Source organism: Artemia franciscana, unplaced genomic scaffold (genome assembly GCF_032884065.1).
Source record: "Artemia franciscana unplaced genomic scaffold, ASM3288406v1 PGA_scaffold_1180, whole genome shotgun sequence".
Taxonomy (NCBI): Eukaryota; Metazoa; Arthropoda; class Branchiopoda; order Anostraca; family Artemiidae; genus Artemia; species Artemia franciscana.
In genome coordinates, this window is record NW_027062618.1 from 2,199,193 (window position 1) to 2,212,806 (window position 13,614).

At 35.0% G+C, this 13,614-nt stretch overlaps 1 protein-coding gene and 1 long non-coding RNA gene across 2 annotated transcripts in view; one reads left to right on the top strand and one right to left on the bottom strand.

Annotated features, from left to right (window-relative positions):
* Positions 1-13,614, top strand: part of LOC136041246 (aspartyl/asparaginyl beta-hydroxylase-like) — a gene marked incomplete in the record, with an annotated part of 132,939 nt that overhangs the window by 89,916 nt on the left and 29,409 nt on the right. The window contains 2 exon segments of the mRNA XM_065725854.1: positions 6,504-6,566; positions 9,672-9,758. Of these exon segments, the coding sequence (XP_065581926.1) occupies positions 6,504-6,566; positions 9,672-9,758 (150 nt within the window).
* Positions 1,826-6,550, bottom strand: LOC136041247 (uncharacterized). The gene is made up of 2 exons (XR_010620982.1): positions 6,386-6,550; positions 1,826-1,913 (listed from the first exon to the last, which is right to left on the bottom strand). It is a non-coding gene; the product is annotated as an uncharacterized LOC136041247 (long non-coding RNA).

Here is a 13,614-nt window from a genome sequence, read left to right on the forward strand (position 1 = left end):
AATGTTGTTTTTTTTCGGATTGACACCTGAGAAATTTTAACCAGCCGTAACCCAAGTGCGTGGGAGAACAAGAAAGCTTAGAGTGATATGTCCGAGCAGAGGAAAAATACATAGAACCATTAAGATATTTCTGCTTGTAAACCTGAGTCCGAAAGCACGACTGGATTTGAGTCAATCCAAATACCAAGCTTAGGGTAAATGGGCAGTCTGTTCCACTCTTAGACGGTATCTTCAAGGTCGTTGTCGCAGAGTAAATTTCGAAATTGAGCCAAAAGCGGTGCCAAGTTTGGCTGACCACACTCTTCTCCTATAGCACAGCCTGGATGGAACCTATTTAAGTTTCTTACTGATTAATGCATGGAGGTGAAAAAAAGCCTTTCGCGGCTCATCACAGGTTACGAGCCAAGATACCTTCTCTGTGGTAAAAATCGCTTCCACTCGGCCCCCACAATCCATATCCTTGAAATTGACGTTGCACTTAGTGTCATCTGGGTTTAATGGGGAGGAATCGTTTTCATTGATATAACTAGGCAGTAAAAAGTGGGATGGTCTTCTCTTGTACACTTCAGAAAAACGATTATAGACAAGATGAATCTGGGTTTCTTCTGCCTGAAATTGCCTGTTTAGGTCTTCGACATACTTCAAAATGTTCGTCAGGAAGACCAATTAAGTCTTGAAAACCCCATGAAATCAGATTTTTGAGTTTGGATATGATATTCCCTGGTTTGTTGTTCCTTTTAAGACTTTCAGCACAGAAGACTAAAGTCGAGCAACCCCACTGCTCTAAACTTCAAGCACCATGGACTTGTCGAGACAACAATCGAGGAGCTATATGTCTAAAAATTTGATGTCCTTTCAATCGCAGAAGCTTTTACAAATCTGAACCTCACTGGCCTATTTTGGGCTGTGACAAATATAGCCATATACATCCTGAAAAAAATCTCCAATTTCATTTGGCAACTGATTTCTGGCAGCACCGGCACACAGGGGAACTGAAAAGCATGAACAAAATTTGGGCAGTCTTCTGACAGTTTCGTCTGCACACCACTTTGCTTCCCAAAATTTGCTTCTCCATGGCAAGTCGTTTTATGTTTGCCTTTGAAGCTCCAAAGTCTTAAAATAGTGATTCAATTATGGTAAATATCTTTGGCCGTATATTGCTGAAACTTCAAGGAATCTCTTACAGCAAAATCATCTTTTGATCACAATTTGATATTACGATTTTGATCACAATATTGTATATAATACAATATCTATGTAGAAATAGGATTTCCATATTAATTCCTTTTTGTACAATAATAGAGGCTATATCCTCGTAACATATACCCTAGTTTCAATTATACTAGTTGAGTTTCCAGCATTGGGTCGTGGCATAATTTTCTAAAAAAAAATATGACTAAAAAACACATTAAAATTTCCAGAAATTATTTCATTATGATTTTTCTTTTCTATTCTTAGGGTACGGAAAATACGAAATTAACTCCCCCACCCCCCGCAACAGCTGTTTTTATATGATAAATATTAGATTTTTCTTCTGCTATGGGTATAAAATAGTGTTTTTTTTGTTTTTATTTGTGAAGCTAAAATAATCATTACAACCATTGAAATAATGCAGTAATTGCAATAATAATAGTAATTGTAAATATACAATTTCATATAACAGCTATAAAAAAAAGGTCTTTTTGTTACCCAGATCTGCTTTTATCTGCTAAAACTAACAAAACTAAGGACACACAATACTAAGAATCTACAAGCCCAAAATGTGTCTATATAATACGCAAGTCACTGGAAATTTGAATGATAGGAAAAATTCATAAAAGAAAAGAAAATGCAAATCGGTTTTATATCCTTAATTAAAAGTAAAATCAAAGATAAAAATAAAATTACACTAAATTCTTGCAGTAACCGAATTCCTAAAATAAAAAAAAATATGTAAATTACTTTGTTTCAATAAAACTAAAATAATAAAGGAAGTAAAAGAGAAAGAAATTAAGAAAAAAAATCTTTCTACACAGATTTCTAGCAGTGGTCTAATTCCTAAAAGAAAATACAAATTGGTTTTGTTTCAATAAAACAAAAGTAAAAACAAATACTAAAAAAACGTTTTACACTAGGTTCTTGGTGTAGTTTAATTCCTAAATGAAAAGGAAATAAAAATTGGTTTTGTTTCATTATAACAAAAGTAAAAACAAAGATTGAAAAAGGCTCTCTACACTAAATTCTTGCAGTTGCCTAATTCCTAAAATAAAAAATATAAATTGTTTTGTTTCGATAGAACTAAAGTAAAAAAGCAAGTAAAAGAGAAAGAATAAAAAAAATCTCTTGAGAATTTATGCAGCTTAATGAGTCAGCAGAGATCATCAGAACCAACTTCGCCAATTTTCCCTCCGACATTTAATGTCTTCGTGTAATTGTCCATTTTTAAAATGTTTTTCACTCCTCAATGTAAACCCCTTCTAGACTAAAATCTTACCTGTGTGCCTTTTGGTCAGTCTAAAAATTATATCTTACTTTAATACTAATCCAGAGCTTGATTAATGTGCGTCATATATATATGTATGTATATATATATATATATATACATATATATATATATATATATATATATATATATATATATATATATATATATATATATATATATATATATATATATATATATATATCTACGCAGGGGGGCCTTCGGGCCCGAGCCCCCCCGAAATTTTTCGAAATGTTTAATTTCCCCATGGTTTCTTGGGATTTCTGGCAAAAGTAGGACATTTTTTAAGAATCTAGATACATGTATGAAGCTTTTTTGGGGGGATTTTACAGCATGCAATTATCTGATCAAGTCACTGCCCAATTATTAACCCATTTTCTGTCAAACTTTTTACCCTCTTTGAAGTAATTAGCGACTGTACTGTTACTTTGTTTTGTAAAAAGAGTTTGCTTTCCACAGCAAAATAGAATTATCCTTGATATCATGGCGTTTTCAGGATAAAGTACAGCTTTTAATGGATCAATTTTGGAAGCTATCATTCTTCATTAAAATCGACGTTTTTGCAATAGAAGAACAACCCCCACAGCACCCATATTGCGCTATTAACAATACAATTTCCCTTTCAGTGGGATATAATAGATTAATCACTGGTTTTAAATCGCTATGAACATAACCTGAGTCTAAAACGTACTTTTGAGGCCTCAGTCTCCTTCCCCCATCCGCTACAATACTACTGATTAAAGTTAATCTGTATTTTCCGATATACGTACTTTTTGCATTTATTTAGTTACTATAAAAAAGTGCTACTTTATATCTGCTGTTTCGAAGGTTTTGCCGCATTGTACCTGGACCTTTCAATCGCAAATACCCTACGTTCCTTACGCACCTCAAACGCTAAAGTTTGACTTTTTGTTTCAGTTCTCTAAGAACGACTCATGAAACACAAGGGCCATTTAATTCGAATAAGAAGCATTGAAAGTACTGAAAAACTTTAGTGTGAAGAGTGTGGGATTGAGGAGGGGACAGCCCCCTTCAAACACAGAATAGTTTATCTTTTTTTTAAGTTCTAATGTTCCTCCGTTTAATCTCGTTCAAGTTTTAATTCTTATCTTACTCGTGAAAGAGAGGTTTTGATTGGAAGCCAGTGACTTTTTCACTAAAGGTTTTAAATACAACTTCCCTTTACTGTTGGTTCGGCTTTGATGCATATGATGCATATAACTTTAACACCCGCCTTGCAATAAATACGTATTGACATTGCGTATGCACAATGGTCAGGGGAGGCAAGTTTTTAAAATGGCTGTTACACACGTGGACCTTTGTCGCAACTCTGAATCTTTTCTCTGTTGAATTCCATTTCGTTTTTTTTTTTCAAAAATATATCTTTAAGGAAGTTAATTCAACTTGGTTATTCTTTTTTTTCTCTAAAAAATTAAACGTTACAATTGGTTGTGTTAACTTTCTCCAAAATTTCATTGTTACAACGCTAATCAAAAGTTATTCAGACAACCCTTGACACAGTGTAATTATGTTAAAAACATCTGTGAGAAAAAGAAAATTGTTTATGAAATACCCTTTTTTGGGCCGTGGAAGGCTCAATGACCAATTATCTCGTCAACTTCATTCATATTGCTTATTGTTTATTGCGGTTTAGGATTATAAGCGTGAATGCTAATTTGGTCAATAAAGGAGAAATTTCTGTGCATAGGGCCAAAGCAAATAAAACATTGTCGGAATAATTTTTCACATTTTAAGATTATATTTTGATGATGCTTTAATATTTTGTTGCTGTTGGGTTGAATGTGTTGTGTGCTGTCGTTGTGTTTAGTATGTTGTTGCGTTTATTCAGTATACTTTAGTATGCTGTGTTTAAATTGAATGGAAGTCCATTATTTGGAAAATTTGTTATTTACGCCTTGTCCCTATCTAGAAATATCCAAGAAATAAAGTTTATTGAGATTCAACATAAAAAGTAGGTTGATTGTATATAAAATTACCTTCTTGGTTTTTTTCTATTTACAAAGGCCGTTCATTATTTCTAAGACTGCTACAGTGGTAGTAGAAGTATCAGTTTTCTTCTCTTTTTTCCCCAAAGAGGTGTTGCAAAGAGGTCTTTGCCAAAATATATGCACTTTTATTAACAAAATCCTTTAAAGCTTTGATTTCTATTATCAAGAGTCCCTCTTTATTTACAGTTGATTACTTTGATCTAGGGCTGTCTTTTAATGTGAGGATTGTTTTGTGTCTTTCTGATATAGAATTTGGGATGATGGTGGATTCTTTTGTAACCAGTATTCTTTTTTCCTTTCTTCTCTCTTTCCCTTAGATTTTTTCATTCCCTTTGTATTCGAGCTTTTAAGAATAAATTTTGAATATTTTAAAGAATTTTGTCAGTTTAATTGTTCTTAGTTTCACTTGTTTGAATTTCTGTTTACTTCATCGTTTCTTCAGCTGTTTTATTAGTTATTTATATTTTCATTTTTTGACAGTAACCCATAATGTTCGGTATGTCTTCAAATCCAAAATACACTGCAAGCTTCTATCTTCGACCACAAAATTATGTGGCTTTCTTGACGTCATCATAAAAGTAAAAACACAACAGCTAATAAAACTGCTTGTTCCTATTTTTACAGCTAATTTGTCACTCTTGTGCGTCAATAATTGAGATACCAGCTGGTACTTTTTTAGGCGCAGGTCTGTTGATTATATAAGTCGCTTGTAGAGGGTTTTCATCAGTCTTTGCTCAACTATTTTACGAATTACTTAAGTAATGTTCAAATATGTGTTTGTTTTTTTCTTTGTGGCTGCTTTTGCAGAAGAAGGTGCAAAATCAAAAGGTATCAGTGTACGTGCTGAAAGACTTGGTAGGGACATAATTATTAAAGAACAGTCGAGTTCCGAGGCTGCTGAAAATAGTGATATCACTGCGAACGAAAGGACTGGAAGACAATTAATGCTGCCAATAGGCAGTGAATTGCAATACCCAAGACCGTATCCTATTGTTTATGCTGTGCCTCAGTATCGGTTCTTACCGCATCAGCAACACTTGGAATCTATTTCTTACGATACAGTTCCATACGCAGACTCAAAGCTTCGTTTCCAGCCAGTGCCTTACTCATTTCAGCACCCAGCAGTCACCATGAAAGACAGAGTAGAACCTCTTGAAATGCTAGGGGACAAGCAAGAAAAGGAGAGTAACGCTCCTGTGCGTCCACCTGGAGAGGCTCAAGGAAGATCTAAAATTTCTAGATCAGACAGTTCTGGTTCTTTTTACTTTCTAGGTGGGGATAATAATGACAAGGCCCCATCTGATTCGAATTCTGGTAGTTACATCCTTGATGGAAGTTCTTCATCATCTGAATCAGCTGGAATTAGGTTCAGTCCAGTTTTCTGTTTCTTCCGTTTTTGTGGTTAAATTGTTATTTTTTATGCCTTATTTATATATAATAAATCTTTTATATTAAGACTTGGCTTTAACTTATTTGTAGAATGTACTAGTTGATGTTTCCTTATCTGCGTAGAAATTAATGATATCATCAATCGCCTATTTTAAAGTTGCAATGTCAATGATAGTTTTTTTTTTCTTGATATTTGTTCTATGTTACAAAGTCCATAAACAAAACCCTTTAAAAAAAGAGAGTGAAAAATGAATTAATTTGTAGGCCTAGTAGCTTTCAAGGTCACGCCGAAAGAAAGGAAAACAAGAAGAAGGATCGTACACACTTAAGATGTACAAAAAAGGAAAAGGGTGTATTTTCATGACCAGAAAGGGTATATTTTACACTTCTTCTGAAAATAAAATCGAAAACTTAAAATTGAATTGAGATCAAGATGCTAAGATTAGGCTAAAAAGGACGTTGGTTTCAGTAAAAAAAAAAAAAACTACTACAAGTAATAAGTTACCCTGCAATTCTGGTATGTCACTGGGTTGCACATGTCTGTCTGTATTAAATACCTTTTGGCAAATTAACAATGATCAAAAACAGAAGGTCTTGTAAATAATAGTCATACGATTTCCTAGGCTCCCAGTGAAACTCCTGATGAAGAAGAAGAAGATGAAGATGAAGACATTAGTGCTGAAAGGGTAAGAACTAATTTAAAGATTTGACATTTCTTATTTATTTAATGAAAAACTTGGTTTAAAAAATAACAACACATCAGACTATTTCAGACTTCTGAAGAGATTTTTTCTCACCGTGCACTCTATTAAAGTAAAATTTGCTATTGAAAATAATTGAATTTGAAAAAATACCATTGTTTTTATTCAACCTGTCTTCTGGAATCTTAAGATGAGAGACCACATCGCCAATAGAATATTGGAGAATTCTCTCACTCCCTCTCTCCTTCTTCCCTGTCTTCCTCCTTCTCCTCCCCTCTCCGTAACATCACTCCAAAGGCGACTACTTCCCCATGCAACTAGAAAAGAGCTGGATAGAGCAAGATGATTATTATTTTTATTTTTATGGCACTTGGTATTAACCAAGTGACATATAGCAGTCGCCAATTCTGTCGGTCTGTCTGTCGGTCTGTCTGTCGGTCTGTCGGTCTGTCTGTCGGTCTGTCGGTCCCGGTTTTGCTACTTTAGGCACTTCCAGGTAAGCTAGGACGATGAAATTTGGCAAGCGTATCAGGGACCGGACCAGATTAAATTAGAAATAGTCGTTTTCCCGATTTGACCATCTGGGGGGGGGGGGAGTGGGGGCCCGGTTAATTCGCAAAAAATAGAAAAAATGAAGTATTTTTAACTTATCAGCGGGTATTTGGATCTTAATGAAATTTGATGTTTGGAATGATATTGTGTCTTAGAGCTCTTATTTTTAATCCCGACCGGATCTGATGACATTGGGGGGAGTTGGAGGGGGAAAACCTAAAGTCCCGGTTTTGCTACTTTAGGCACTTCCAGGTAAGCTAGGACGATGAAATTTGGCAAGCGTATCAGGGACCGGACCAGATTAAATTAGAAATAGTCGTTTTCCCGATTTGACCATCTGGGGGGGGGGAGAAGGGGCCGGTTAATTCGGAAAAATAGAAAAAATGAAGTATTTTTAACTTATGAGCGGGTGATTGGATCTTAATGAAATTTGATGTTTGGAATGATATTGTGTCTCAGAGCTCTTATTTTAAATCCCGACTGGGTCTGATGACATTGGGGGGAGTTGGAGGGGGGAAACCTAAAATCTTGGAAAACACTTAGAGTAGAGGGATCGGGATGAAACTTGATGGGAAAAATAAGCGCAAGTCCCAGATACATGATTGACATAATCGGAACTTATTTGCTCTCTTTGGGGTAGTTGGGAGGGGGGGAGTAAGTCTTAAAAATTAGAAAAATGAGGTATTTTCAACTTACGAACGGGTGATCGGATCTCAATGAAATTTGATGTTTAGAAGGATATCGTGTCTTAGAGCTCTTATTTTAAATCCCGACCGGATCTGGTGATGGGGGCGGGGAGTTGGGAGGGGGAAACCTAAAACTTGGAAAACACTTAGAGTGGAGGGATCGGGATGAAACATGGTGGGAAAAATAAACACAAGTCCTAGATAGATGATTGACATAAACGGAACGGATCCGCTCTCTTTTGGGTAGTTGGGGGGGGGGGGGTTAATTCTGAAAAATTAGAAAAAATGAGGTATTTTTAACTTACGAATGGGTGATTGGATCTCCATGAAATTTGATTTTTAGAAGGATATCGTGGCTCAAAGCTCTTATTTTAAATCCTGACCGGATCTGGTGACATTGGGGGAAGTTTGGGGTGGGGAGACCTAAAATGATGGGAAACCCTTAGATTGGAAGGATTGGGATGAAACTTGGTTGGAAAAATAAGCAAAAGTCTTGCATACGTAATTTACATAATTGGAACGGATCCGCTCAATTGCGGGGGGGGGGGGGGGTAATTCTGAAAAATAAGAAAAATAACGTATTTTTAACTTACGAAGGAGTGATCGGATCTTCATGAAACTTCATATTTAGAAGGACCTCGTAACTCTGATATCTTATTTTAAATCTCAACCGGATCAAACGTAATTGGGGGGGGGGCAGTTGGGGGGACCGGAAATCTTAGAAAATACTTAAAGCGGTGAGATCAGGATGAAACTGGATGGGAAGAATAGAAACCTGTCTAAGATACGTGACTGACATAACTGGACCGGATCTGCTCTCTTTGGTGGAATTGGGAGGGGGGAGGTAATTTTGAAAATTGAGGTATTTGTAACTTACGAAAGGGTGACCAGATCTTAATGAAATTTGATATTTAGAAGGATCTTGTGCTATAAAGTTTAACTTTAGGTTCTGACCTTCTCACAAGTGCCAAATGAGCTCTTGGCTCTTGGCTCTTCCGACCTCGTCCAAATGAGCTCTTGGCTCTTCCGACCTCGTACCATATGAGCTCTCGGCTCTTACGACCTCGTCACAAGTGCCATATGAGCTCTTAGCTCTTGTCTCTTATTATTTTTCTCTAAAAAACATCGGTTTAAAAAACTTAAGCATTACTTAGCCTTTTTTTTTCAAAATTTCCTTTCAAAAATAATCTTTTTTCATGGTAACTAAAAGCGTATCTTTTCTACCCTTTCCTATCCTTTTTTGTATCCTTTTTCTAGTAGTTTTATCAGGTACCATCATTCGGCGTATCTCAAAATTTCAGAATTTTTAAGAGGAAAATTACCTCACCTCATTGTCTATTTATCTATATTGATATAGAAGGATAAATATACAACAACAACAACAGGTAAAATTTAGTTAAAAATTTATTAATAAAGACTCAAATCTTCAATTATAGGTCCAGAAGCCTGGGGAAATGTTATTTTAGTTGTTACCAACAAAAATGTTTACGCATTTAAAAGCTATTTATTACCTCTGTATTAGCAGGGACTCAGGTATTTTTTGTCCTTCTGATTGCTCGGATATTTATGGAATAGTTTTTTGTTTGAATCTGCCTTTCGGACCTGCCGTTTTTGAACGGTATTTTTTAAACCGAGGACCCACAGCGTAGCCAAAGGGAACAGTGTATGTTTTACTGCTTTCGAGAGCAGAATCGCAAGATATTATACCCGTAAAAGAAAGCAGAAAGAAACGACACTAGACTTGATAGTCTAAACCGGCGGTACTATGGCCTTTATTTTGATGAAATATATTGATTTTTTTCTTCGATTAAATCAATTTTCAAGCAATAAAGCATCTGTTTGTTACTTCTAGGCCTCGTATTCTAAGTCTAGTATTACAAGCAACCTCGATTGGGAAATAAGAGATGAACTTGATGATGCTGAGGATACGATTAGCAAGGTAAGGTCACTTGTACATATAGGACATAAGTTGTAGTGAGTGTCTTGGGCATCATCTGCCAAACAGCTTGTGGTAACGAAATGTAAGTAAGGAACGACTAGGCTTAGTTGTAACCAAAAATCTAAAAAAAGAAATTTTGATAACAGATAATGCATCAAAAGATTAGATTTTTATACTGATTCCAAATATATCAAATTCATTAAGTATAATGTTATCTATCAAAAGCTATAAACCTGTGATTTTCGAAAAAAAGGGGGGTATCCCCTAATTTTAAGCATTATTAATAAAAATCAATTATCAGATTCAGCATATCAGAGAACACCCTACTCTAGATATTTCAAGTTTCTATCGACAAAAATGTGCATTTTTTTGTGACAAGAAAGCTCGTGGATGCGTGTTTCTTTTCTTTTTTTATTTTTTTTTTATCATTATTATTGTTGGGGTTTTTCCCCAGGGGTAATCGTATCGAACCAATGGTCCTAGAAGATTGGGAAAGGGTTGGATCGAATAAAGATTATAAGTTATAATGCTTTTTCTTAGTAACCAAAAAGGCTGGGGAGCAACTAGGCCCCCTCCCACGCCCCCTTTTTCCTAGAAGACGTCCGATCAAAATTTTGAACTTGCTATTTGGTTCAGCGTAGGAAAGGGTTGTAGGTTATGCAATTTGCCCATTGCTTGCATATATTTAGTATTTCTTTGTTGGAGAATATGTGGAATTTTATTCAGATAGGATTTTCTACGCTTGGAATCTTCCGCGGGGAAGGAATTTTTGTGGGGAATTACCTGAGGAAATTATACACATTAGGAGGATGGGTTTTTCCGGGATGATTCGGAAAACGGTCAGAATTTTTTTTTCGTATCGTTTCATTTCTGAACATTTAATTATTGTATCAGTAAATCTTTATTAAGAAGGGATGTTGAGTCCTTTTTTGGTGGGGGGATTGTCTGATGGCTCCAAAAGTCCATTTTTATTCCCTAATTTTCTAATTTCCTATAAACCCTCAGATAAATTTTAATAAGTGGGTTTTAATGGGGGAGTGGATACTAATATCTAATTCAGCTTCAAATGGATTAAACCTGAATACGGGGGTTGCAGGGTGATAGTTCTCCTTTTATCCCAGAAAAAATGTTTTCAAGGACATAGTTAACAGGTGTTGGAATAGCGTTCATGGTGTTTGTTCGTTTGGAAGACTCCTGTAATTTAGCTCCTGGCCCCTGTAAAGTGACCACACTAAGTTAAAAAAGAAAAAAAAGTCTAGTTAACTGGATGCGATTAGGCTAATTGTTGTGTTCGTACTCATCAACTTAATAGGACTATTTGATTGGGTCTGCTTAGCCATATGGTTGTGAAAAGACGAAGTTAAAACGATTTTACTTTCACTTGTATGACTTGGTAATTGATTTTTATTTAGCATGGCTAAATGGTGGGCACATTATGCATTTAAGTGATGCTTTATGTTTTATGTAAAGTCATTTTCCCAAAAGACTGGGATACACCTTACCGATCACATGTCACCCAATTCTGATTTACCCTAATATGCTGCAAAAATTGAATTGTTTAATGTAGAGAAGGTCTTAATCTAAAACAATAACAAAACGCCACGTAAGTGCTACCGTAGAGCTACCAAGGTATTCAAAGTGTTGCTCAAGGTAGAATGGGGGGGGGTCTCTAGTCAAGTGCTTACGACGATTACGATTTCGATTGGGTCTTTATTATTTCAATATGGCGTTATTTTGAGAATCTAAAATTGCTCTCAAAATTGCCAATTACTATTCAGTTTGATGTGAATGAAAGTTTCTTATAAAAAAATTATAAAAAAAGAAAATTTCTTATAAATAGTGTTATATGGTAGTATTTACCATTAAACAGTTCTTTTAACTATCTTTTTAATTTTGGCTATTATGGACCTTGGTTTGCTCTTTACTAGGTTGCGTGTAATACTGCAGACATTCACATTGCCATAATAATACGGCTTTACATAGATATTAAATAGGTACTTATTATTTATAAAAAGAAGCTTTGTAGTTCGTAAAATTTGTCGGAAGTTCAAGTGATTGCACTTCCCACCATCATGCTGCATATTAGTTTTGAATGGTGCTACCACTTGAACAATGTGACTAATGAGTTTAACATGATACCAAACTGGATGCGCTGTCAACTAAAAATAGAACTGGCCTAGTAAAGAGTGTCTGACTAGGCTATTTGATTAATAGTTCTTGTCCATATGTATAATAGGGGTATTTAACTTTGCTTAGCCATATGGTTGATAAGTTATGAAACGAGGGGATTAGAGCTATTTTAGTTTCATCGGTGTGACTTTCTAAACGGGTATTTTGTTTTTTAAGCTGATGTTCATTGGTTATTACGATTTGAGGAATACCCTTTTTAAGGTGGTTATATGCATGGTCATTAGAAGTTAGCCATAAAAAATGGGTAAACAGATATCTACTACGTGTTACCTTTTATTTAATTTTTGGATATTCATGTATTATTCAGAACACACTTGAGAAGTTTGCTGAATGTAATATCTATGAAAACCGGTTTCATAGCCACAAAGATAAATGAAGGGTGACAGAATGCATTTGACTTGTATAATTTGGGCTATTTATTTGCATATTAGAGGGGGGGGGGTAAAGATAGGTTAAGTTAGGTTACTTTACAGTCACCCCCCCCCCCCCTAATGTGCAAATACATAGTCCAAGTTATTGTATTATATGAACTGAAGTATTCTATTTTTATCATATTTAGTATAATTTATTAGGATTTAACTAGTTTTACTTCTCGAGTTTATCCTGAAAAATCAAGAGTATCAAGTTTTGTATAAAGGTAGTCATTAAAAGTACCCACGTATATATGTGAGGGGGGTTAAGGCTTCATCTACTTCGTATATTTTGGGTAGTACAGGGACGGAAGTGTCATTACCCTCCCATGTGGCTAGCCTTGAGCGTTTTATTTGTATTGTCTATGTGTTTAAATATTAATTATGCCATGAATGGATCAGTTCCTTGGGGAAATCATAGATGTCGGAGACGAAAAAACTGGTTTTGCTGTTGAGCTATCGGTACACAAAGATTATTTTCTAGTTTGCGCACGCACTTGTTGAATGAAATAACAACAAATTCTTCAGTACGTGGGAAGAATAGTGCCCTAATTTCAATGAATTTTATAAGAAGCAATCACGTTAAAGTGCCAAGGATATTAAAATGAAAAATATTTATACCTCCCCCCACCCCAGCTCCATCTTTGGTCTCTTCATATCTGAAGACCGACATTTTCCCCGAACTATCTTATGGCTATTGCAAATGCATTAAGACTTTTTGTCCTGTGTGTGTTTTCCCATTGTTGCCAGACTGAACTGTGACAACAATTAAGCTGAAATAATTTAGTTGTTTGACAACTTTTTTCTTATTTACATACTGGTGTAATACCAATATTAACAACATACTCACCATAACACCACATTGGTGTAACACCATATTCTGGTGTAACACCAAAGGGGTTGGATCATAACCCAGTCAATTGATCTTCCAGTAAGTAATAACATTTGAGTGCATAACGTCTGTTATATTTTCTCTCCTGATGTAAAATGCAAGAAATATGAATTTAATATTTGTACTTTATATCATAAAATTGAGCAACAAAAGTGATATTTTCGGAATAAGAAGAAAATAAGGAAACTATTGATGTGTTAGTTAAGTCGGAATAGGCTAATTGTTCTTTTAAAAAGGTGTTCTTATAAGTAAGCCTTATAAGGCTTATGCCTTATATTATAAGGCATATGTTCTTATAATTAACTAATAATTTGAAATTTATAATTTTGAATAATTTTAATAATAAATGTAATAATGTATGTCT